Source organism: Geospiza fortis, unplaced genomic scaffold, assembly GCF_000277835.1.
Source record: "Geospiza fortis unplaced genomic scaffold, GeoFor_1.0 scaffold41, whole genome shotgun sequence".
In the NCBI taxonomy this organism is placed as follows: domain Eukaryota; kingdom Metazoa; phylum Chordata; class Aves; order Passeriformes; family Thraupidae; genus Geospiza; species Geospiza fortis.
The window spans coordinates 9,483,189-9,510,262 of record NW_005054299.1 but is presented as its reverse complement, the minus strand read 5'-3'; the positions used below and the strand labels follow the sequence as shown (position 1 = coordinate 9,510,262).

General features: G+C 42.1%; 1 protein-coding gene across 2 annotated transcripts in view; it reads right to left on the bottom strand.

Moving 5' to 3' along the window:
- TTC7A (tetratricopeptide repeat domain 7A) overlaps positions 1-27,074 on the bottom strand; it is a 167,593-nt gene that overhangs the window by 27,774 nt on the left and 112,745 nt on the right. For both annotated transcript variants that reach the window (XM_005416310.2, XM_031060383.1), the window contains exons 17-18: positions 23,052-23,186; positions 12,003-12,205 (exon numbers count right to left, since the gene is read on the bottom strand). In XM_005416310.2, the coding sequence (XP_005416367.2) occupies positions 12,003-12,205; positions 23,052-23,186 (338 nt within the window). The remainder of the gene's footprint in view (positions 1-12,002; positions 12,206-23,051; positions 23,187-27,074) is intronic.

The window sequence follows — 27,074 nt, the reverse complement described above, 5'->3', positions numbered from 1 at the left end:
GCCGGAAAGAGATGATGGAGTAGCTGGTTGCTGGACTCTTTTTGGTACAGCCATGGACAGAACCATGCTTCCTCGCGACACAGAGGCTGCATGCAGGGGGGAGGCGATGGCTCAGAACTGAGAGGGTTCAGTTTTGGAGACCCCCCGGCCCCAGGGGGTAGACAAGTATGGGGGGGACAAGAGGTCCCGAGATGAGAGAAAACTGTGCTTTTTTTTGGAACTGGTCAAAGCACCCTTAAAAGGATAACCCTTGAAGCAGCTCTGTTCCTTGTCCAGTGGTGGGAGCGCTGGGCATGCAAGGAAGAGGTCACCATGGCCCCAAGAAGGACTCCTCTCCTCTTGATGGACTGGAATTGAGTATTTACAGGGTGATGGATGGAGAGCTGAAATTTGGAAGATGTACTGGAAATGTGGTGGGGGGGAGGAGGAAATGCTTTTTGTGGAGTTTTCATTTTCCAGGTGTGTGTGTGCGTGTGTGTGTGTGTGGTTTTTTCCTTTTGTAGTTTAGTTAATAAACTTTTTTCTAAGGTAGAGGCCTGCTTTGCTTATTTCCTGGTCACATCTCACAGCGAACACCAGGGAAGTATATTTTCATGGGGCACTGGCATTGTGCCAGTGTCAAACCATGACACCCATCCCTGATGATCACAGGCCTTTCATTTCTCTGTGGCTTCCCCCCTGCACGCCATCTTTTTCCAGCCAGGGATTCTCTCGACTACTTTGGGGAAAACATAGGCAAAAGTCACATTAGCAATATTAAACAGCAGCTCATTGATAGACTAGAGCTTTATAGAAGCATGAGGAAGGACAAGAGGAAAGAAGCAAGAGGAAAAAATGTTTAAAAAAATGTAAAAAAATGTAAAAAATGCACAATTTTACATGTTGCAAAGAGCTATCAGGATATGTATAGTAAGTTCCTGACTCAGGAGTTGAGTTTTCCAAAGGGCTGAGGACTTCCTCCCAATTTCTTGGTCCTGGGTTGTCTCTTCTGTCGCTTTCAGATACTCCCTCCACACCACTGGAACAAGCTTCTGACCTAAGTTCACTTAAGATTCTTAGTGAATTTTACCTTTCTTTGATAAAATAGCAAATAAATAGCATTGAAATAGCCATCTGGGGCAAATCAGGGTTGGGTTCATGTCCTGCAGAGATCTACAAGGTGGAGAGAGATGAAAAAGGAAGAAACATCCTACGGAACAGCTAATGGAGGAAGAAAAAAAGTGATTTTAACTGTCTCTGAATGGTCAATGCCTTATCCTGGTATTTTTAAAGTAAGCAGCAGTCTATGCTTTTTTCTGTCTCTTCTGTTCCTTCCAATTCTTTCCCCTCCCCTTCTCTCTTATGCACCTATATATCACCATCTGCCTGTTCTCCAAATGTACTGGAGAAATGCAGTGCATTGAACAGAAAAAAAAAGCAGTGAGAAAAACTGTTCACAGCATATAGGGACTTACCCACATGGAGGGAAAACTTATGGGGTGGGCTGAAATGTTTAAATGTTCTGTACTATCAGAGCAGTCCAAAAATATCCTGCTGGATATTAGGACTTAGCAAATTCACCCTTGCAGTGTTTTCTTGTGCACTCCATATTAGGTAGACCTAAGAGAGTCCCAGTGTTTGCAGCTCTCAGGGCTGCAGGGCAGAAGACGTCACTGGTTCTTCCTCTGGGTGGCTCAAATCTCCTGTTGACTGTCACTATTGCTTACTTAAGGAAGGAAAAGGAAAAAAAAAGGCACTTCATTCAAGGTTGCTCCATTTTTGGAATTGCTTGTAATGACTGTTATTCTAATGCTGCTTCTACCTTTAGGTCTGTCATCTCTCCCTTAAAAAATCCAACCCCTTTCTCACCAGGGAAAAACTGCAGAGCTGTACTGGTACAAGGATGGTCTGCTTGTACTGAATTTGCAGAGCAGAAGGATACATTCACTGCCAGAGAAAGGAAGCACCCTCCCTCCCCCTGCAAAAAGCTATTTTTTGCAGGCGTTGTCATATCTTATCCCCAGGAAGAGGAGGGGGCTGTGCTAGAAAGTCCTCAGAGTCACGTTTGCTTCTGTTTTACTCTGTCCTTCACAGCACCACTCTAACAATGTATCCATACAGTTGAGGGCAAGGCACAACACACAGGCACAGCATATTCCTCTAATGAAAAAAATCCTTGCTAGAGGAAGAAAGAGTTTGCAGATCTGCCTCCTAAATCTCACTCCCACCACAATGATGTTTTCACCACTACTTTACAGTTAGGGACATAAGGGTACTCAAAGCTGTAAAGCACATCATTTGTGCTGAACAGTTGCAGTACTTTGTCTAAAATAATTTGTGGTCCAAAATCCCCCATGAATAAAGGCATCTAGACATATAATTAGAATAAATAAGATTTTGCGCTTACAGTGTGTCTGTCATCTGAAAGTATGTGCAGATATTAATTAAGCTCCACAAACCCCAGATGAAGTAGATTAGTAGCTTCATCCCTGTTTTACAGAGGTTTAGAGTAAAGTGTGACACATAATCAGAGCTGAAAGTGCAGCAGGGCTGGCCGTGCCAGCGGTGGTGAGAGCCAGGGCTCCACCTCCTCTCCAGCCTCTCCACTGAATTGCCTTCAATGGAAAATGACGGAGTTGCAGCTCTTTGCTCTCTGGAAGAGAAAGGCACACCCTGTTGCACAACAGTAGCAAAGCCCCAGCCTGAAGTGCTTTGATAAATACCAGGAAACGGTGCTTAGTTTGGGAAGAGAAACCTGGAGCACGCCTGCTCTCAAATATTTGCTTTGGGCGCTCTGTGTCTCTCTGAGACACCAAGAGATGCCCTCTGCAGCAGCACCCCCACACAGCCCCAGCAGCACAGCTCAGGCCTGCAGGATATGCTCTAGGGAGTGCCTGGAGTACTTTAACATGCAGTATTGGTTGGTATATTTCTGTTTCTATGCATTTTTGCTATAACTCATAAGCCTCACCAACCTCGGATTACACAGACAGCATGCAATAAAAACTGTAGTCAGTATATACCTTCAAACCTTAGAATAACTGTCTCTTGAAGCAGGTGTTACATTCTGTTTTACATTTTACATCTGACACCATACAAAAATATTTAAAGTAATGAATGTAAAGTATATGTGTTTTAAGAAAAGACCCCCAGACCCTTAGAAAGAGTAAATCTTCAGTGGTTTTGTATGCTAAAGAACAGTTAAAAATTTATTTTGCAGGCATTAACTACTGCAATTCAAGTTCTTATGACAGCAGTTTCTCAAAGATTCCTCTTAATTAGTAGCTGTGATAATGAAAACTATTTTTCATTATCACAAAAGTAGTACAACTGTCCAATTCCTCAAAATTGCCCAGTCCTTAACTCTGCTTACTGCCTTTGCCAAAGCAGGAGCAAGGGGAGCAGCAGGAAGAAGTCTCTCCAGAACAGACAAAAACAGGTCATTCACTGTGTCTCTCCAGACACAATTATCCACCTAATTACACTCAGGACAAATGCACAGTTGTCCTAGAGACTGGGGCATGCATTTTAATTGTCATGTTCAATTCTCTGTACACAAATACAAAAAACTGAGCAAGAAATGTCTGTAGAAAACAGAAACAGACCACAGCATACCTATCTACAAAACAGCCAACAAATTGGGTAAACTACACACACAAAACAGTTCCTTAGAAGATAAATAACTCAATTAATGTGAAAACTAAGCTCTTTTGTTCTCACATTTAAACATAGACTGCATTCCAATTTCAGTATTGAAGGTAAAAATGGTTTTAATTAGCATCCTAGCTACCTTACAAGACATACAAACCTTGGTATGATGGAGCCATGATAATTTACCCATGCAGAGAATCTGCCCTGTGATTTATACCATTACTGCATGGCAGCATGAAACAGATCCCCAAGGAAGTAACACATGTCATCCTTGAAAATATTAAGCAATCAAGCCATGTTTTATTACGTGAATGGATGCCTTTGAAAACAAGGATGCATGCACCATACTGTGAGGTAAAACGAAATAAATGAACAGAAATAATTCATTTCCATGTACTAATCAGTAAAAACTGTAGTCTTCAAATTACCCTGATGCTACCAAATGCGAGTCTGGAGACAATAGGTGACTCTTCTACTAAAATGAACATGAAATTGCATCCTAAGTACACAATGAAGGCCAAATTAAACAGTCCAAGACATTGCAAAGTCTTTTTCTTTTTATTCAGCCCTTGCACCCCACTGAACAATTAAGAGCAGAAGATTTAAATAAAGCATCATATAGTTTTTAAACACTCAAATCTAATCAAGAGCAATGCACTTGTCTTAGGAACATAATCTATAAAAAATCTGTTCTCAGTCAAGCTCTTCAGCTTCTAGCATTACCAGCAGAGCAAGATTTGTGTTCTGCCAGCTAAAAGGATGTCTCTGGCAAGCAAAATGAAGTGTGTATATATATCTATCTAGCAAAGACTAGAACTGCACACTTGCTGGCTGTGTTCTACTCACAGACTGGGACACTGACATCTCTGCAAGGACCTGAGACAGGTGTTACACTGCTTACTGCTATTATTTATAAGCACACATTTATCAGAGATGCTCACCACTCAGAAAATAAAATCCAGCCTCTATAGGCATGAGGAGATAGAAACAGAGCTTTGATTAAAAAATCAGGTTAATACAAACGAGCTGAAATAGAACACTATTTCTAGTATTTCTATGAAAATGGATATAGATATAATTACATGAGTAAAAGACTAAGGGGTGGGGAGGGGTTTTTTAAACACTGAATCTAAAACACTGCCTTTGAAGCTAAGCTATTTTTCTGTAAATCCATTATTTGCTCTAGCCTGCTCATCTTAAAAAGAACAGTAAGAAGTTCAGAGAGAGGTAACAGCAATAATGAAAGGAATGAAACTGGCTCAGTGACAGATACCTGCAAAATCAGTAATGGGAAGGGGATGAATAAGAATCAGCAGTAAGGTATGTCTTCCAAAGTGAAAATAGGGTGCATCAGTGTGGCTAAGAAGAGCTGCATCAAGAACACAGAGAATTTGGCAGGTCTTTGTACAGCAGAAAAGAGACCTGTGAGTCTCCTTGCCAAAAGGTATTGTGGATGATGAAAGTTTTAACACAGGCTCAGGACAAGCTAATGAAGGAAAAATCCACTAGGAATTACTATGCAAGTACAATCCACCTCTACTTTGGGATGTCCCCATGCTAAGTCCTAACCTTAGAAGTAGCATGTATGCCTGCCCTGGCCTCATTCCTTCCTAGACACTTTGCTGCTGCTGGTGAGAAGGAGCAGTTGAACCTCTGGCCTGACCTGATGCAGTCATGCCAATGTTATGTTTAGTATCTGCTTGCAGAAAAAATTCCTGGTAATAGCTTCAGATTCACTTTGGGGAGGGAGGGTGATGGCTGGATGAAGCACAGCTTTGCAGAAAAGGACTTGGTGAACAAGCAGCTGGCCATGGGCCAGCAGTGTGCCCTTGCAGCAAAGGCAGCTCACAGTATCCTGGGCTGCATTGGGAAGAGTGCTGCCAAAAGGTTGAGGGAGTTCATCCTGCACCTCCACTCAGCACTGGTGAGGCCACACCCAGAGTACTGTGTCCAGTTCTGGGCTCTCCAGTACAAGACATGGACACACTGGAGAGAGTCCAGGCAAAGGGGCATCAAGATCAGCAAGGAACTGGAGCATCTGTCATACAAGGAGAAGTGGAGAGCTGGCACTGCTCAGCCTTGTAGGAGAGAGGGGAGATCTTATCAGTACAGTTAAATACCTGATGGTAAGGTGCAAAGAAGTGGAACCTCTCAGAACTTCTCAGGGATATCCCATGACTGAAAGGGCACAAACAGAAACACGAGAAATTCCATTTAAACATTACTCAAAGGTCTGTTTACTGTAGGGGTGATCAAACACTGGAAGAGACTGCACAGAGGTTGCTCCATCCTTAGAGCAACTTGCCCAGCTGGACATGGTCCTGGTACCCTGCTCTAGCTGAACCTGTTAAGGAGGGAGCTGGAGTTGGACTACAAAATCTCCCAGGATTCCTTCCAACCTCAACCATCCTGTGATTCTGGTATGTGGGTACTATGTCCCCAACTGCATTTTCCACAAAGAACTTCTCCCAGACAATAACCAGGTCTTCCTGTGGGAAGGCCACAATCTACACTAATCTTGGAAAACTACAGTCACCAAACAGCCTACAGTCAATTTACTGGCCCAGCTTAGGTGACTTAAATCCAGTTTGTTTTTCCAACTTCAGTTGGAGAGTACTCTGTGACCGTGAACCCTTCCTGCATGGCTGCCAATCTTATTTTTCATTGTGCAGATGACAACCAAAGAACAACTCTTACAATTAGCACAACCTCTGTTAGCTGTGTATTCTCTTTGATTTCGTTATGGAGCAAATCAAATGTGATCACAAGATCGTGTTTTCCACCCATTCAAGTGATCACAACAGAACAGGAACACATTATGAACAAAACGCAATATATAGCAGCTTTGTTTTGCTATCAAGGATAGGGATGAGGTAGTGCAGACAGCTACACTGCATTCTGATACCAACCTTATTGCCCTTGCCCCAGCCTTCAAGAGAAACAAGAAATCATTACAGTTTTCCATGGCATTCAGTACTATCCAAGTATGAGTCAAGTAATTTTTTTTGCTTTGTTTTGATGGTATTTTTTATTGTTTTCATTACATCTGGCACAGTGATGGAGATGAGGATGTCCATTTCCTTCCCTTTTAAATTGATGATTCTTTCTCTTCTTCCCTGAACTAAAACATGTTGAGAATTGCTGTGACTTGACAAAGTGCTGTGTGAGATGCATGCTGGGCAGGAGTCTTCCAAATATCTCGGTAAGTGTTTAGTTTAACTTGCAATATCACATACAGAGCTTTCGGACTCAAATCCAATGTGCTGGCATTGATTTTCTCCTCCTCTGAATCAAAAGTGAGAATGGTACTGAATGCACAGTGGCTGGGAACTAACAAATTTCAGTGTCTTTCTCTAGTTACATGCCGGTAGGTGGATTTGTGTATTGCTTTAAAAGGAGGTGTCATCTGCCCCAGCTTATGTTATATTTTCTGACTTGGTTGGGCACATGTCAGTTTTGTTATCACCATCCCAAAGCTGTGCATTGCATGATGTTATATAACCAAATTTGGTACATACTGAAGAAAGCCATAGTTATTTGGTTGTAGAAATGTGCTGTCACAGGTCACAGTGTAAGAGAAGGAGACATGGACTAAGCCGTTGTTTCCAGACCAGCAAAGATACTTGCTCAGTAGAAACTCCATCAGCCCCCAGGAGGGAGAAATGCTCTATGACCCTTGCAAGCAGCCCCCAGAAGGAGCCTGTGAAAGGGAAGAAGGAAACAGAGTTGTTCTAGTAAAGGAAGAGATCACGGAAATTTTTGAGATGGCATCAGGAGGAATGTGGAAAAAGAACCCTAGCAAGTTGTATTTATTAAAGAAACTATGGTCTCATAGGATGTACAATTTTTAGGGGCCAACCCAAGTTGTTTCTGGCAGCCAACAGCTATCTAACCAAAGGAGTAGCCACTCATCTCACCAGGATTATGCTTCAAATAGCCCCAAAAACTGGTTCTGTGTGTCTCTTTCAAATGACAACAAAATTCCTCAACAAATATACTTCCTTAGATTAGGTATTAGCCAGTAGTACTTTGTAAAGGCCACTGGTGGATTCCTGATCCAGGCTTAAGGATCCTGTGACATCACTCAGAAACTGCAAGTGTTACAGGAAGCAGCACAGCTGCTGTGTGTAGGATTTTCCAAGTGCCTGTGGTTTCCCAACCACAGCATTGGACAAAAAGTGCCAAAGGCCCCTGGGATGAAGCAGAGCATGGCACCCACCCCCTGGGACACTCTTGGCACTGCAGTGCTGCTGTACGGTGCTGCTCTGCCATGCTGCAGCATGCTTTATACGGAAAACACGCTAATTTGATCGCTATTGTAAGCACCCTATAGTCACAGCAAAACACAGCCATTTTCAGCTGTGCAGAGACAGCTTATGTGTATTATGGTGGTGACTCTACCCCAGATAAAGGTGAAGTTACTGACACCCAATGGACTCATTCATTGCTAGATCTGTGCCCTTCATTTAAAGTCAGCAACACTCTTCAGGTTGGAATTTTCCAAATATAGCTTTGACAACCCAGTTCCAAGAGCCCAGGGGAAGAAACATGACTACTTTGCTAATTGATGCTGATGCACCAGGGAGGCTCGGCACTGTCTACAGCAGAGCTCTCCCTTAAAGTGGACTAGGTCAGTTGGATGGCAATTGTAGCAAGCCAAACAGTAATTCTCACAAGCAGATCCTCTTTCTCTAAATTATTACATATCCACAACAGTACTACTAGAGTGGGAAAACAATGTATTCAAACTGGGGGCACTAGCACAGAAACATGTGTGAATTCAATTACATCTGCCTGTGGACATGTCTTGCATCATTTCAAAGACCGTGGATCTAGTTCATAATCTAGTTTGCCCTCTTGCATAATCCAAGACATATATTTCTCCCTGGTAGGGGACTGAACATACTGTGCTCAAGAACTTGTATTTTTAATAAAAGTACAGCTAGTACTTGGCTAATACATACATTTCTGAAAGACATTCAGTTTTCTTCTGATGGCCTCGAGGAGATTCAGAATTTACCACTTGTCACATTACATCCTCAATTGCATAAACCCAGTCTTAAGTTCTCCATGGGGACAGTGTCTCATTCAGTACACAGGACAAAATCACTTAGCTAGCAGCCATTCAATATTTTATTTTCGCCCTTTTTATTTGATGTATAGCCCTAAAAGCCTTGTTTACTGCACATTATTCCAGCTCTATTCTGAAGGCAGAATGATTAATTTCTTTACAGACATTTCTATACTGCTCATCAGATGCTTCTAACTTGTTATGTGCAATTTCCTAGCTTTTGGAAAAGTACATAAAGGAATGCCATTATGTGGCACCATGTAACTACTGCCATGATTCATATCAGCAGGGATACACCAGACCTCTGCTATCTTAGCTAACAGGTGTGAACCACAGTCTGCCAGCAGGGCCAAGTTAAAGGAGGTGAGGTACATCTTAAGCAAGTGATTTTCACTGATATTTATTTGCTGGCACCAGGATGGAAAGATTCAGAATGTTAAGGAGACTGAAGGACATGGAAAGGAACTAATCTTAGAGGTTCCTGTCCCTTTGTCATTCTCCTAAGACTGACCCCTTTAATTCCCTCTTTCCAGCATGCCCACCCCTCCATCCATGCGTCTTCTTACCTATCCAATCTTAGCTGGTGCTATCTTACCCTATTTTCTACCTGTATTTCTTCCACTTCTTCAGTTTCTTTCCTCTTCTCTACTTGCTTACAGACTGGGTCTCTGCCCCCAAATTTCTCATCTTACTGTCTTTTTCAGCTGTTCTAAATTTTACATCCATTCCTTGACTGAAACATCATCACAGAATACTTTGAACTGGAAGGGACCCACAAGAATCCCTGAGACCGTCTCTTGGTCTCACACAAGGCAGCCCCAAGAGTCACTCCATGTGTCTGAGAGCATTGTCCAATCGCTTCCTGAACTCTGGCAGGCTCAGTGCTGTGACCACTTCTCTGGGAGCCATTTCCAGGGCCCAACCATGCTCTGGGTGAAGAATCTTTACCTTATATCCAACCTAACCCTCCCTGACACAAGTTCAGGCCATTCCCTCAGGTCCTGTCACTGTCACCACAGAGAGAGATCAGTGCCTGCCCCTCCTCTTCCCCTCATGAGGAAGTTGTAAATGCTGTCCTCAGTCTCCTCTTCTCCAGGCTGAACAGACCATGTGACCTCAGCTGCTCCTCAATATGGCTTCCCTTCAAGACCCTTCACTGTTTTGGCTGCCCTCCTTTGGACACCCTCTAACAGTTTAACTCCCTTCTCACACTGGGGCACCCCAAACTGCCCCCAGCCCTGGAGGCGAGGCTGCCCCAGCTCAGAGCACAGCAGGACAATGCCCTCCCTTGCCCAGCTGTGATGCTGTGCCTGATGCCCCCCCTGGCTGCCAGGGCCCTGCTGGCTCGTGTTCACCTTGTCACTGAGCAGGAGCCCAAGTCCCTTTCTGTGAAGCAGCTTTCCAGCCCCTCGTGCTGTACATACACCCAGGATGGCCCCAGGACAGGTGCTCTCATGAACCCATGCTGGCTGTGCCCAATGATGGCACTGCCTTTCAGGTGTTTTTCAATACCTGCTGGCATAATGTCTATCATTTTGCCAGTCACTGAAGTGAGACTGACAGGCCTGTAGTTACAAGAGTCATTCTCTTGCCCTTCTTGAAAATTACTGGAGTTTGAGGGGAATAAGCATTCACAGACTCCTTAAAACTTTCAGCATTCACAGACTCCTTAAAACTTTCAGAAATACTCACCTACTAAGCATATATGTGTTTTTAAAGGTTACAACTTGGATAACTTAAGAAAGATTATGGTAAAAAGCACATTCGTATGTTACCCATTCCTGACAAAACCTGGAGATAACAAGGCACCATAAAGTAGATATTGAAGAAGCTTTTAAGGTCTCTCCTTTAGCCTCCTTTTCAGAAACAGCAAAGCCATGTTGGAATGACATTTTCTGAAGTAAACTGGGCCAGAACATCTGAGATGTGCATCTTAGAAACTTTTATTCCAAGTTACTATAGTTTCACAAAATTGCAAGCAACTGAAATGTGAAGACTCAGAATGTGGTTATGTCCATAAAATAAGACAAAAATGAGAGGTATTAGTGTCATGTTGGCACCTAATTTGATGGCTTCTCTGGTATCAACAACTTCTCTTAAATTATGACAGAGCAAAGAACATAATTCCATCTAGCTTGGTTTGTACTGAGTGAATTTGTGAAGGCTGTATCACAACAACAATACTATTGCCCCATATAAGCCTGACGTGTACAGCAGCCTTGTAACATTCTCCTGACATGCACCAACTATTCATTTGCTATTTTTGTACTGAACATTTATTATTACAGATATCTTGCCCTTTGCCTGTAGGTTCTACTATTTTTGTTAATTGTCACTTAACGTTTGATCTCTTGTACACTGATACCCCTTCAGTTTTGGAGTTGCCAGCAAACTTCATCAGGACCAAATCTATGACAGGTGATACAAATATGCTAGGAAAGACACTAAGCAGTCACGTGGATATAAAATTCCTGTAAAAATTAAGTTAGTCAAGACAAACTTCTAAAGTTACTGAGAGACCTGGTAAGGGCTACAGTTAACAAGACACAGCATTGATGAAACATGATTAACTGCTCTGATTTCACATGAGAACTGGCTTTTGGTCTTCCACAAAGCTCCCTGTATAATTATTATTGTTATTAAGCTCTAGGCTCAGTGTCTGGAAAACAGTTTTGGGCTTGGTGCCACAGAAAAAGAATACTTGCTGGGTAGGAGTGTTACCAAAAAAAACCCCACAAGTGTGGAGTCCCTGCCCCTACACAAGGCTGGAACTAAGCTGCAGCTTATAACAGTATCAGATTCATTTTATTGTAAACTCATAGTTTATCTTGATTTTAACAGACACAAGAAACCAGCCCAAGTTTTACAAACCCCATATCTATCTATCTATCTATCTATCTATCTATCTATCTATCTATCTATCTATCTATCTATCTATCTATCTATCTATCATGATTTAGTTCTGATCTTTCAACTTTCAAACATCAGTGCACTGCTTATTTAAAATGCACAACAGTTAGTAGGAAAAGCAGCAAAGACAATGTAAGTGAGTTGACTCCCAAAAGTATCAGCCTTTGTCAATTAAAATATTTACTTTTGACACAAGTCCTAATTAGTTAAAAAAAATTCAATCCAGTCTTAAAACAGAGGTTCAAACTACCCAATTTATTCTTGGAACGGTCACTTGCTCTCAGGATTAGGAAGACAATGGCATCCAGAGCAAGCATAAGCCCTCTCCCCTTGTATTACAGTTAATCAGGAACATAAATACTATAATGGAGCTGAGCCCCTGCAAACTCACCAGGCTGTGCATAATTTCCACTCCAGCTGGATTCACGGTGAGAGCTTCATCATACAATTGCTTAGCCTCCTCCAAATTGCCTTTCATCTCTGCAAGCCTCCCACGCATGTACAGTACAGCATGAGATGTGGGGAAAAGACTAGCTGCCTCCTGGGTACAAAAGCCTGCTTCTTTGAGATGCTGCTGTTCCAGGAAGAGTTCAGCTGAAGGAAAAACAAAACACCAAGCCATAAAAATAAAGCAAAGAACACCCTGCCATTAGATGAAATGAAGCAGAGACCTTTCTTCATATTAATTATATATCATCTGACTTAAGCATATTAAAACATGAGGCCATGATCCTGCACAATGCTTTGTACTATGGTTAGTGCTTATTATCATGACTGGATTCATTGAGTGTATCTTCTCTTAGTGCTAAGGGATCTATCCAGATGTTCATGGACACCTTTGGGTGGTGTCCTGACAAAGGCCTTAAGGATTTCTCCATTGGGAAGGTAAACAGTGCTGAACTGAGCTCTAAGGAGGCTACTTGGAGTCATCACAGGTATTTCCAAATAATCTGGGGGAGAAAAAAAGAACAGAGTAAGCCATCACTGTCTACTGAGAACTTCAAAAATGTCAGAGTAATAGGACACATCTGAGCTGGACACTAGATAACTTAGGAGAGTACTTTCCCATTTAAAAAGATGATTTAAAATGTTTTTCTCTTCTTATTTGGCAAGTTTATGAGACAAGTGTCTCTTAATTTTTCAGAGACTGTTAAAATCAAAAGGCCCTTATAATATAGACTTATTTATAGTGTGTATTCATCCATTTACATCCTCATACATTACAGAAAAACAAAATATAGCTCTTGGAAGAGACTGCTCACTTACTTTCTTGAACTATCAGCAACTATCTTAGTGGTTAGCTTAGAAAAAAATATGTAACAGGCATATTTACATGTTTGAATGTCAACTTGTTAATAAAATAATGTCTCATGATAAATTTCATAACATATCTCATGGTTGAACTTTAACATTTGTCAGAATTTGGACAAGATAATTGTGGTGTTGGACTGGATAATTGTAGATCCCTTCCAACTGAAATATTCTAATTCTTTCAAAAGGTCAAAAAGTGATACTCAGTTTTTCACTGCCACATGTAATTGAAAAGGGAAACTGTTTTTATACATATATACACATACACACGTATGTAAGCATGTATGTAGATGAAATAATTCTCTTCATACAGGCAGGCACTGCTCTTTGGTCCATAACCTGTGTTCTACATGCTCTTACTGCAAAAACTCAGTGTCTCTCTCTTATTTTTTTTAACTGACATCATTCAGTAAGTATTGACAGTTCAAGAGTCCAATTCAAAATTACTAATTCAGGCTCTAGATTTAGAATAACAATTCTGAAATTAGACACAACCTTAAATGTCCTGACTTTTTAAGGCAGTGAATATTCTTAGGAAGTCTCTGTGAGGGGGAAAATTAGAGTGAAAATTCCTCTTGAACATCTTTGAAACTGCAATTTTGAAACACTGGAAGACCCAGATGACTGTGGGGACTTGGCTTGGTGACGTGGAGCTTGCTAGAGGTGACCAGGGAAGCATCTCAAAGGCAGTCCCCTGCCTGACCACAGGAAGGCTCCACCTTGGCCTATGAGACTGGGATCACAAATGGCATTTCTACTGGCACACCAAAAATGATTCTGTAGTGAAATGACAGCATGGCTGAACACCCTTCCACTTCTGAGGTGACCTTTCTAGAAGAAGGGTGAGACATTGTTGAGAAAATGCTTGAATATTTCTCAGCCATCCCTGGGTTGTGGTATAAGATAAATGTCATTCTCCAAGGCTGTCAACATGAGCAAAATATTAGTTCCTTCAGAAGAGTTATACTCTTTCAGAATGACTCATACACATTTCTTCCTGGTTAATCATAAAATCTCTGCATGCATCCCTTCCCTTGGCTCCAAGAGGCTGCAGCTATCTATAATAACAGAAGGCAAGGCCATGTACCTTGTCAAGCTGAATATGTGCACAGCCTTATGCAAAAATTGGTGGGAGGACAGTATTTTCCTTGCACTTCCAAGGAACAGAGTGTTTTCCTGCCAAGTGCTGCATAGCAGCTGACGCCATGCATGTGGCATTAATGAGCCTGGGGATGTGCAAAGTGACACTTCACAGCCTGAAGATGAACACTCCATCCCCAAAGTTTGCACAAACTTAGCAGCACAAAAGAAGGGGTGAAATCCTGGCACTGTTTGAAGTCAGCAGAAGTTCTGGATACTGCCATACTTAAAGCTCTATTAGCATCTAAGAGCATCATGTGACTTGTTTCATTTCAGAAGAGAACTGGGAGCAAGTGGGTTTAGATGTGAAATCATGCATGGCTGCTGCTTCAATGCATGCAAAATAGAGAGCACTTATTCTTTCTATGGTGCCTGTAAATTTTCTTCAGTAATAACAATTATTTAGAGGAAGTACAGCAACACAGAATCTAAATAAGAACTACAAATTGTATTTTATGGTATGGTAATGTAGCATATTAAAGTTCGGTCCATTTCTTTGCAGGCACAATAGTCAATAAAAATGATTTAATGGTGTGGGAGTCCTAATTTGCATAAAAAAGAATGAGAGGGGTGCCTTTTGGTTATGAAAGGAAAGGAGTGCTAAAATTTTCAGCTACCCAGCTAAAAATAGACATTAAAGGACATCATTTAGGTCTGCATTAAAATGTGCTTTCTGTAAACTCATTTTTCACTTCTATTACACACTCATTTTATTTACAGATTAACAAGATATGCTTATGTAACATGGAATAAAAACACAGCTAGAGGCAGAAATCAAACTCAAAAAACAAGGACCTATTAAATTTACCATGGTAAAACCCTCAGTGGTACGGAAAGTACTGAAACACCTGCTTTCATGTTACCTGGGTCAGTCAGCAGCTTCCTGACCATTGGATTAATCAGCCTATCTCCTTATATAAGCTAATTTTGCTGTAAATAACATCTAACCAAATTTGCAGCCTTTCTGAGGAAATTCTGTTAAAGAGACTTGGCATCCAGTTCCACTTCAAAGCAGAGAATAACTTCTCATGCTGACACAGGTATCTAGTATCTATAATTCTTATCCTGTGAAAGGGTCAATGCTTCAGGGAAACCATTTATGAACCTCTCATTATTGTCCTAGATTGTTCTTGGTACTGACTTTCTTCAGAGCTTTGAATCTAAAACCAAGCTTCCTTGCTCTCTCTTACTTAACCATCTCCATAAAAACTTCAATAAATTTACATCTGTTTTGACCTAAAAGCTCTCTGAATGCTACTGAGCAGAGAGATGATGATCCTGCATGTACCACTCTTCTATTATTCTCTGGAATAATGATTGAAACTCTGAGTGTGAATGACATTAGGGAATATTTCAGCACTCTCACCTACAGGAAAGAGACAGTGCACTGCATGGATGGGCCAAGACAGGTTCAATCTCTCCTTGCATTCAGTTCTTGAAGCCTGTGCCTGCCCTGAGACCACAGCTGACTTCAAGGCTCAGCCTAGCACGATTCATTCCTTTCTCAGATTCACTTTGTTTCCTATTTGTGCTCTCTTGCAATACTGTCCAAACTATTCTGCTGCTCTTCCAAACAGCTGCTGTCCTGTGGCTATGGCCTCTTCTGTCTGGACTTGCAACTGGACTGATGCACCTGTTTTAATGCTGGGCCCAGTCCCTGAGAGCAGCACACCTCTGCACTGAGATTATGATTAACTTCTATTACAAGCTCCTAGTTCTTTCAGCTATTTCTGCTAGCATATAAACTCATCTACAGTAAAGATTCTTAATCAAATGAAAATTGCCAGAAGCATATCATCTACTCGCTCTCCGAAGACCCCTAACAAATGCACAGACCAAGAGCAATTCCCAGAACACTGACAAAGATGGATGTCCTACAGTCAGCCCCTTTATTTTGTCCAAGATAAAATTATTTGCAGAGTTCTGTTAGGGAGTCCATCAGGGGTGTAACAACAGTGTAATCCAGTCATGTCTGCATCACACTGTTGTCTGAGAAATAGAGCTGTTCAACATCACCTTAAACACTGACTCTATTCCCCATTTCAAAGCAGTGTCAAGAGTGAGAGTGCTTGTCACTGCAGCAACTATTTTAATTCTAGCCTAAAGAAATCAAAGAGATTTGAAATGTTTTTCTGCAATGTGAACAATGCAAGAATTAAAATTTTATTACTTGTGAATCATGTTTGGTGTTATCCAAGAGGCAGCACTTAACTCCCACAAAGTAGACTGCTCTACATCCCTTGTTGTGTGTGCCTGATGCATCTAAAGCACTCTACTCTTGTCCACCCCAAAAATGTTACTGCAGAGTGACATGGCCAGGGTAACAGCCAAATGCCCAGCAGGATGGCACAGTGCAGAGCAGCCCTTCACACTCAAGAAGGTGAACATATCTGTGAGGGTGTTGGAAGGTGATTTCTGTTCCATATCATCTGCCTTCAGGAGTTATTAGTGCTTGTTACTGCAGGAGCCCTTAGCCAGCTGGAAAGACCCACTCTGAGACAGCTCTGCCATCAGCAGTGACTACCGAGCTATTACCATGACAAAGGGTCCAACCACTGCCTCTCCTCACTGCCAGGTGAGCTTTAGTCATTGTTCCATGCTCTGACACCACCCTGCATGCAGTAGCTTGACAATTCGTGGCAGATTAGACAGAAGATTCCTGCAGGCATATCCTGAGTACAATAATTTCATTTGATGCAAACGTTTGATACAGAAATGAAGCACAGAAACTGCTGCTTGTTCCCATACACCTGAGCTCAGCCACTTGCTCTCTTGAATGAGGCAACAGATGTACACCCTCTCTTTACCTGCAAACTGAATTCCAGGGACTGGCTTCAAATTCCCAAGCTTCAGGTCACAGGGCCTGAAATGACCACCAAGTTTCTTTATTTGCAAATGCAGCATTAGAGTGAATGTTTTTGGAAGCAGTACATAAGTGCCACAAGCTACCTTCTATACTAAATGGTGCAGTCATAACATGACTAACAGCCCAGTTAAGTGTAAATTGCTATTTTCTGTCTCTGGTATGAACAAATGTCCTGCCTCCTTCTTCATGACTGTGTACATTTTATCACTTGTCCAAACTTACTGAGCAGCTGAGGAAACACTACTTTTCAGTACCCTCAGTTATTCTCTGGCAGTGCAACAGGTTTCTCTCCATCTCTTGGCAAATTTTCTACAGAATGCTAAACAAAAGGCATTGGTAGCTGCTGCCTGTTTCCATCACAAGTGAGTGTTCAAGACACATGTGAATGTTTGCATGTCCCAGATTTTGAGAAAATTTATGTGTCTTTGAAGATTGTCCATGCCAAAGAATTACCAGTCCACAAAGTTTCACATCCTGCTCCAGCAATGAGAAACATCCAGAAGGCTCAGGAATGGAGGAGCCAGTCTCAAATGCCCTGTACTGATATAAGGCTGCAACAATCCTTTTGGCTTTTTAAACTCACTGTTGACAGAAGATAAAATAAATCAAACTGGAAAGTGTAGGAAAAAACTTATTAATCCCTCTTGAGGATGTGCAGATGAAGAGAAATGGGGATTTGGTGATCTTTAGTCTCTACCACAAATCTAGAACAGACCTTGCTGAACCAGGAGGCTCAACAGAACTACTGCTGGCTTCCTAACTTCATTTTGAAGGGGACAAAACCAGCCCACTTTACCATTTCTATCACCAGCTGAAGTGCTCCTAATCCCTCCTAGTAAATAAATACTGCAGGGGAGCCATCTTTGCAGGACACCTTTGTTCTCCTTAGAAATTGAGGTGTTATATACAACTCTTTCCTGTTCCCCCTCACCAGGTTCCAGCTTTTCACAGTGCTTTGTGTCACTGTAAAGACACACAAAAATTAGCAGCATTTATGGAGCTCAAGAACTCAAGCAGAGAATGGGGATATTCTAAACTTGAAATTCTAAAATTTGGTAGCACTTAAAAAAAGAAATAAAAATATTAGAATTGGTTCAACAACCAGTGCTGCATTACAGGACAGTATCTGACCCAGCCATTCTGGCAACATCAATAAAGATGTCTCCCACACCTGATTAATACCTTCAATATCAGAGCTAATAACCTGGGGGGGCTTAGGACTGCTAAAAGCTTGGAACAAGAGAAACAGTGAAGTGCCCATGTGCAGGCTGTGCAAACACAAGCTGTGCTGGGTGAGCAGGGGGCAGCAGGGGAGGGCCTGGCTGCACCCCTGGCTGCTGCCAGGATCTGGCTTCATGGCTGCAGACCAGCATGTTGGAGACTTCAGCCTACTGGTTCCAACAACACTTTCTTGTGGAACAAAGCCCATCTCCTCTAACACAGCTTTTTCCCAGGAACTGGCCCATATGGAATAAAATAAATAAATCACAAGTGTTTTGCGAAAGGGAAAAAAAAAGTTCCTGCTGTACATAACTCGGGGGAGCAGATGTTTTTCCATTAGCTCACTGTTCTCTGCTGCACTGGCTCTCTTTGCATTTCTTGTTTGTAGCATGTTCAGTATAAACTATTTTTCCTAGGTTAAACTTTAGCACATTACTGAGACAGCAGGTAGCCCACTCCAGCCCCACTGTGAGTACATGGAATAGTATCCTTGTCATTTTTCTCTAAATCTTCCTTTAAATTAGCCTTAGGGTCTACCTGGTGAGGTTCACAGGCTGAGCTTAGCAGGCATTTAGCCAAACTTAGATCAAATTACCAGACCTACTTTGCTGTGAGTGGCCATATTTGGTAAAGTATTGGGTAGTCAAGAAGCTAAATTGTCAGATATAAACTACTAGTAAAGACAAACAAAGTGGACCTTGTAGTTAAAAGTAAAGCTTAAATACAGTAACAGTAACAGGAGCTAGAATATTAGAACTCTTATTAAAACTGGCTTGTAGCATTCTAAAATGCTCTGTATAAATAGAGCATATGGTTATTACTGCCTGGAAGTATAATCACACATACTTCAGATAAAAAATCATTCCAGTTTCCCAGAGAGCCTAGAACTATTAACACTATTTCTTTCCAATACTGACATGCTTTGCTCTCTGGGTCAAAAGTGATTTTATAAAAATGCTGAATGAAGGTAAATTTTAGTCATAAATTTGAACAATTTCAAGTATATTTTCTTTAGCCAAACAGCATGACTCTATTTTCTAAACAAAAAGGAGGAGTACTGGCGTGACTGTTAGAAGTACTAGCTCTAGTAATCTCTAGGATTCCCCTTGCAGCTCTTCCTGAAGGAAGAGGGAGGAGTTCATAAGCTTTACCAGGGCTACCAAAGTTCCTTGCCTCTTCTTAAACTTGAATTCATGCTTTCAGCCATGAAAAGCAGAACAAAGAGGAGAAATGAGCATAAGGATTGCATAATGAACCCCTCTCCTGGAGCTGCACCACCACAGCATGTGCACTGTAGCGTTGTTCCTAAGTACTCCCTGAAATGAGCTGTTTCTCAGACGTGGGGCCAAGAATAATGTTTAGGCTCATAAATGTTAAAGTGTTCCGAGATGACTCTTTTTAAGCAGCCATTATATTCCAGAGGTCTAGGGGGGTTATTGTTAAAAGGGACCAGACAAGCTGTGTTAACAATCTCTGCTACAGAACACTTGGAAATAGAATATGCCCGTTAGTATTCCAAGCATGCCTGCTGCATGGGACGTCTCTGGTCTTTGTGAACAGCACACTGCTCTTCCAAAGCTGTGACTACCTGTGCAGAAAACAGGAAGATGTGGACACCCACTAAGGCAATGTGCCAAGTTCTGTGCTGCAGATGACTGTACTCCCAGGTGGTCCTGTAAGAGATGGCTGGATGTGAGATTAACAGTGAGAATTCACAGTTTTATTTTGATGCTTGAAAGAGAGAGGACTCTTTCTAGAGACCACAGATCCATCAAGCAGCTCTTTGTTTACAGGAGGCTACAAAAAATTACCTTGTCAAAGATCACTAGGCATTGCTGCAGGGAAAGACAAGGTACAGCATCTGTTAAAGTGCAACACAAATTTCGACTTAGCAGCTGCACATCCAAACATGGTGCTTTATTGTCTTCCCTACAAAACTATGCTGGTCACAAACCCAGAGAAATGACAGATAAAACCACTAAGTGTATGCTCTCTTGTGGGGGAAAGAGGTATCTTTATCACAGCTTAAAAGGGATTAACTATTTGCACTGGGTTCACAGCCTTGCCTTCAGCCACTGTTAAGGGAACACACATATTCTCATAAGCTAATTGTGAAACCCGTAAGAGAACAAGGGGTCTCCAGCTTGGAGGGACTGAGGACACTTCTGCACAAGGCAGGAACTCCTACTGCAGCTGCAGCTGGAGGATAATACACTAAGGATTCCCCTATGTAAGTGTCAATGGATAGGCACCACCCCCTAAGAGTCCCTTTTGCAAGTATATGTGCTGGCACTGTGGCCTGGCCTGGCTACTGGAGGGCTGTAAGAGCAGCCCCCTAGAGCTGTGGGATAGCTGGTTCTGTGTGTCTCTTCCCAACCTCACTGCACAAAGTTCTAACGGGTCCAGCTGGTTGGTACCATTACCTTTCATGCCCTGGGATATGAGAAGGCATGGCAGCTGCAATGACTCTGATGGCACCCAGACGCCACTGTAAGCTGGCACTCTCAATCCCCACCCGTGCACAGAGGCACGGCCAGCTGTGTCCTGTGAGTGTCTGGGAAGGACAGATGCTTCGTTATAAATTCACTGTAGTATGAGGCTAGGAAATTGTAATCACTTTATCTAAGGATTTATGAGTCACACTAAAAAGGTCCAAGTGTTAATGACAACAAAAACAACAACACACGAGTCATTTCCCAAAGGCGCATTAACGTTTTTTCCCTTTGGAGATAGGACACTGAGGTATGAAAAAGTTAGGCAACTTGCCTGGAGTCACAAGATGAGTCACTGATTGAAAAAGGACAAGTCCAAGCTAAACCTGATGAAAATCTACAGCATACTGATGCAGACCTTCCATGAATATCAACTGACTCCATAGGCAGGCATCAGAATGTTACACTAATTGCCTGTTGCTTTCCACAGCCATTAATTTTGGGGTGAGCTGGAATGTAAAACCACCTGACTACCTCAACTTCCTCTAACCATGCATATCTGTCTAATTTGTCATCTATGAAATATCTGTTTTGGAAGGTACTTCTTACAAGTACACTTGTTCCTCCTTTTAGATGGGAAAGATCCTAATAGTGAAGGTCAGTGACACCCTTTGGATTATTCCATTCACTAATCTCAGCATAAAGCCAACCCACTTCCACTAAGTCCTCCAATTATTCAGGCACTGTGCCCTTCTCCACAGAGAGCAAAGACTACCCCAAATACCTGCACCTCTCTTCATCCCTCAGGATACCAGAATCTAGCAGCTTCCACACTACCATGAGAAGAGAATGGCCAGTACTTCAGCAGAAGCTCATTAAGCTGCATCCATAACAATAACTGAGTTCAGTAATGAAATTACAAAGCAGTCACAGTACATGTTTTCAAAATATCAATCCTGAATCGAGTCCAGCTAAAACTAAGCATGAAGTAAAACAAAGGCTTACAAAGTGATAAGAGAGAAAAGTTACAGCTTATAAAAATAAATTCTATCTAAAAGAATTAATTAACACCTTTCAGAAAGGTAATCTATTCACACTGAAAAGCAATCATAGCAATTCACAGCAAGCACTAGGTCTTTATTGCTTTTGTCTTTTCAGACAGCAGCAAGAATGTAAACTGCCTAGAGCTAGCTGTAGGATGATGGACAGCAGACACCTGACTTCTCATCATAATAAACTCCACTTATTTTGCTCCCCACCAGCCCTCTCTGCAGCCTTAAATCAGGAATATAAACTGAATAAAGCACGATCTTGCTGGTGATTTTGAAGCCCACAGCACATCACTGAAATTTACATCCACACAAGTCATTAAGGAGAACACATGTGATTAACTTAAAGGATGATGCATTCTATAAGGTGACTTCTTTGTTAATATTAATCAAAGTGTAGCAAAAACAATGTCATATATTTTGTTCTAGAACTAAAGGCTAATTGGTAGGAAATTACCCACAGAAACAGCTATGAAAATCTTTGCTGCAAAGTACGGTGAGATTGCCAGGTCTTATGTGACAACTGTCAATTGCATAGATTAGTGAAATGAGAATTTGAAAGGTTCCCCTGCACAAAGAATAGAAAACTATCAGCAGCTTTCCAGGGGGTTTTGCTTTTCTTTCTGCATTGCAAATGGTGAGACATCTAATAAGCAATCACAGCACTCAAAGGTAATTTCAAGTGCACAACTGTGGGCCCAGTTATGGAAGAAAAACTGTGTCTCCTAAAAACAAAATTACATGGTTGGAACTCTATCAGTTCTGAAATGCTGGAATGCAAACGGCAGAATGTGCTGGGCAACTCTGTTCCTCAACAGATGTCCTACATAAAACCCCTCCATGGGTTTGGAGATCACTTGTGGGTAGAGTCTCTCTTCACTGTTTTCCCTTTATGTGCTCTGTTGCAGCATCTTTGCATTAGTGTCTCAAACTGCTACTCAACCTACAAGACCCTGGGAGGTTCAAACAGTCAAGGACAGAGTGGAGAACATGCTCTAATAATTTTCACTTAAACCTCAGCAAGGATTGGAATGCTTAATTCACATTTAAGACATGGTTTGCCCAGTCTTTCTACAGGGAGGCATTTAGTAAGAGGAGAACGAAAATAATCGTCCTTATGAACTACTATTTGTTAGTGAAGAACTACCTATCCTCTTTTTCAAAAAGCATATTATAGCGATGACTAAAGTTTTCTGTGTGTTTTGGAAAAACAAAAGTGAGCTGAGAAATCACACTACTACAGTATTTTTTGGGGTCAAAATTAAGTAAGTGGTGTTTCAAAAACCATCTGCGATAGAATAGCAAATTTTCTGCTGGAATAGAGTGATTTTCAACTCATGACTTCAACTACTCTGTTAATATTTATGTCATTTGATTCATCACTGGGGGGAAAGAGGAACTCCAGGTAGCTCAGGACTTACCAGCTTGTAGCCAAATTTGTTCAAGAGTTGTCCAGAGCTTCACAGGTCCCTGCTTCATTGTGCTGCTCTGCATAGTTATTTCAGACATGGCCTGTTCCAGTCTTGATGCAGCAAGGGAAGAGGCTCGTTGTGAACCTACAAACCAAACAAACAATTATGTATTTTATACTTATTTATGATATTTCCTTGACTTGCTAAGGTAGCGGGTCTGATCCTCCACTCACTGCATTGGTTTTATGTAATAAGAACTCAGCTGAATTTTGGCATGACAAACTGGAGAAGTATGTTTTATAAAAGGTTAATTTACTGAAAAAAAACCCCACTAAATTATCCAAGAGCTGCAGCTCAAACAAGCAAATTAAGAGACAGTAATTTTATAAAGGTCTGCTTAGCATTCATCAAGGAAGCAACCATATTTTGCTTGTTTGGGAAGCAGAAGTCTAGCATCAAATATTTTCCACAAATACCCATTTTATAAGCACAGTTATAATACAATTACAAAATGTGCCCCACTAAGGTAAAAAAGTCATACAGTATTACAAGCTTAGCCCCATTCACACAGCACACACATTTCAAGTGACATCACTATTGTTCTACTGATTTAGAGGCAGGGTGGTTTTTCATTTAACCTTGGGGAGCACAGAGTTCAGAGCTTTGACTGTATTAACCTTTAGTATGCACTGTAACATTTACGCAAGAATAAAGTATTTGGCTCCCACACCTCTGGGACAAAACATCACATCAAAATCTTATCCCAGGAGGGCTGCATGGGCAGAAACCACATTCTCCAGTACAGCAAGTGGGATTATACTGGTGAGCCAACCTCTGAGAGGGCTATCAATATGGTGGTACCAAAATAAGAAGCTACAAATTGAGATTTCAGAGTTGGCTTTGAGAAATAAATATTTTAATATACATAGGTTTTAATGTGATTTTCTGGTTGATAAGCTCTTTCTCTGGAGAGTTGCTGTGACTGAAGCACTTGTGTTGATTAGCATTACTCTTGAATCTACCCTTACAGGCTGACCTCATAAACCACAAGATCCTAGAGTTAAAATCCCGCTTTTTCTCTCCTGCAGCCACGGGGCACATGCACTTAATGGTCTCTCTGAGAGGGACAGCATGCTTTTCCAGCTGGAATGTGCTCAAGAGAGAGAGGGCTGCCAAACCACACCTCCTCACCAGCAGACCAACACATCAGCCTGTGGTCCCCAGCCACGGTCTCCTGGCCACCTCTGCATGCTGAGCAGGGACCCAGCCTCCCGGCAGGCATGAGGGGAGGCTTTACTCTCCCGGCAGGACATGGCTGCAGCTTCTACTTAACCCGAGGTGAGCGTGTCAGGGCTTGGGAGAGACCACAAGTGCAACCCCAGGCTCAGAACTGCAACGGGAAATATTTGTCCTATTATCTCATCGCTAACTAATGTCATTCATTTCAAGCAGGAGGACTTCAAAACAGCCCTGCAGCAGGCACCTCCCACGGCTCCCTTGGAAAATGCAAATGTGTTCTTCCCAGATGCATTTCTTAAATTCCTACATATTTGCAAAGACATTCCTGATCTAATGTTCCAACAGATGACAGTGCAGTAATGTAGCAATTACAGCTTTAAGGGTATGGGCAAAAGCTATTCAGCTTTGCAGGAAGAATTTATTGTATTTACCAGTTTATTTAACTCCACCTTCAGCCCGTTTCACTGCACGAGATTCCTCCCCTGCCTTGCCTACTCACACTCCTCTCCTCCATCCCTGTCTCCACTAGTGAGAATTTCACTGAAACTCCCAGAAATTTAAGCCAGACTAGAGCTGTTTGACACAGGCAAAAACTACCAAGCATTTATCCCCAGCCATCTAAAACACAGACAGCTTCTCTGCACTGCAGAGACAAGAAAATGGACACATGAACAGCTAGTGATGTTATCAGCAGAGCTCTGAAGCTAGGGCAGACCTCTTGCCTTCTAGATTGGCAAACCTGGAAAAAATTACATGAACTTTGTGGATTGTGCAGTCAGCCTAACGAGATTCTTATATTAGCATGTTTGAATGCAACTTTCAGTACCACATTTTCCTGCCAAGGCTGCCTGCTCCCAGAGAAGCTTTGTGGAGCTGTGTTTCTTGCAAGCATCCAAATGTAATGCTGGGCTGTTTGCACTGGGTGGGCAGATAGGCTGGTGTCTTATTCACATCCTCACAGAGCTCAGGGAAATCCTCTTTTCCTTGCAAATCAATCCAAGGAAACTAAATCACCTTTGTGCATTTTGGAGAGGTTCACACACTGCCTAAGTAGATCCAGTTAGAATCTACTAAAGCATCCTTCCCTCACAAAGCAGACTTCACAGGAATATAACAGCACAGTTGCTCTCAAAGAAACCCAAGTTAGCTGCTCCTCATCTTATCTTCGTTAGCCCAGTAGTTGCCAAGAGGGGAATTTGAGACTGATCCTCCTCAGTGCAGTGGGCATCTGCACAGCTGGACAAATGAGACCCAAGTTACTTAGCAATTTACATGGAGGCTCTTTTCATTTAACATCCCTTGGCATTCCAATCCTTTGATGTTTACTTTCTTTTTCCTCTTTCCCAGCCTACAAGAGGAAGCAAAATATATTTTAGGCAGAGACCATGCCATCCCTGCTTGGCCTCAGACACAGATACACTCCTTGCTCTGGACATGCACATGCCAGATGATCAGGCTCTCTCCAAACCAGCCCATGCTCCACTTTTGCCACCACTGTTCTTGCCCATCTCTGCTGAGATGCTCACAGCAGTTCTCCTTAAAGCTTGCCTGACCAAATAAACCCTGTAAGAGAAAGTTTTTGCCAGTCTGACCCTTCTGGACTGAAAGGGGCTCAGCCACATCTCTGAATCTCAGGCAAGCAGTACGGTGCTCCTGGAGGTGGGCTGATGGCTACTGCAGCCCCAAAAGAATTTACCTCTAACTCACTCTATCCTGAGAGAGGAGATCAGCATGTGTCACACTGGCAGGACTCCGACCTCAGGGGGGTGGGGGGAGATCGAAAAACTTCAAGCAACATTAAAAAAATTATCTGAATGTCTCATTATAAGCTATCTCCTCCTAAAGAAACGTGCTAAAAAAACCTCCCCACAAAACCTGTCTCACAGAACTTTAATGTCATGCCTCAAAATACAGGCAAATGTTGGCATACGAAGATATCATATCAATTTGTTATTTTAGTGCAGCCTCTTTCTCTATTTAACAGCTCTACCAGACAGAATATAAACTTCACATTTTACAATAAAACCCTCCAAACATTTTGGAAATAACTCGTGAAATAACAAACTGATTTTGTTGTGATGAGTTCTGCACATAAGCCCTACAAAATCTATCCAAATAATTTTAAAGCACTGTTCTAGAGTGTTTTAAGACCAAAAAGACCAAGTTTAATATTTTGCATTTATGTGAAAACTGCTATCAAAATAGAAATGTAGCTCATTAGATTTACTAGGCTTATAAGAAACACAGAACTCCCAAGCCTAAATCACTTCAGGCAAAAGCGTTATAAGATAAGACTAAATCAGAGAAAGAATAAAACAGCAAGGCAGCTGACTGATATCAGTGAATTTAGTTAGGAACACTGCTTCAGTTAGGAGAAGATGAAGAAAGTAAAGAGGAATTAATCTTTCTGGCAGCAAACCTAAAATTCTGGCACAGCAAATAATCTTACTGTGGTCTAGCTGAGGGAGAGGCCAGTGTCAATGCCGGCCACAGTGAGTGCCACCCCTCAGTGATGAGCCCAGAGGTGACAGAGCGCCTGCGCAGTGCAGCGATGCTGCTGCATGCTCCCAGGAGATTGCACAGCACACAGCACTGCCTGCTCCATAGCCATGCAGAAATATCAGACCTTCTCCCTCCTTCCAAGCAGGCAGTCCCAGCCCCAGCTCTGAGGAAGCACAAGGGCAAGAGGGAGTAGAGCTGTACCCTCCAACCTCACCCACTACTCTCTTCAAAGAGGCTCCCAACAGGGACAGCAGACCCAGGTGCTTCCCTCCTGCAGATGGAGAACAGCAG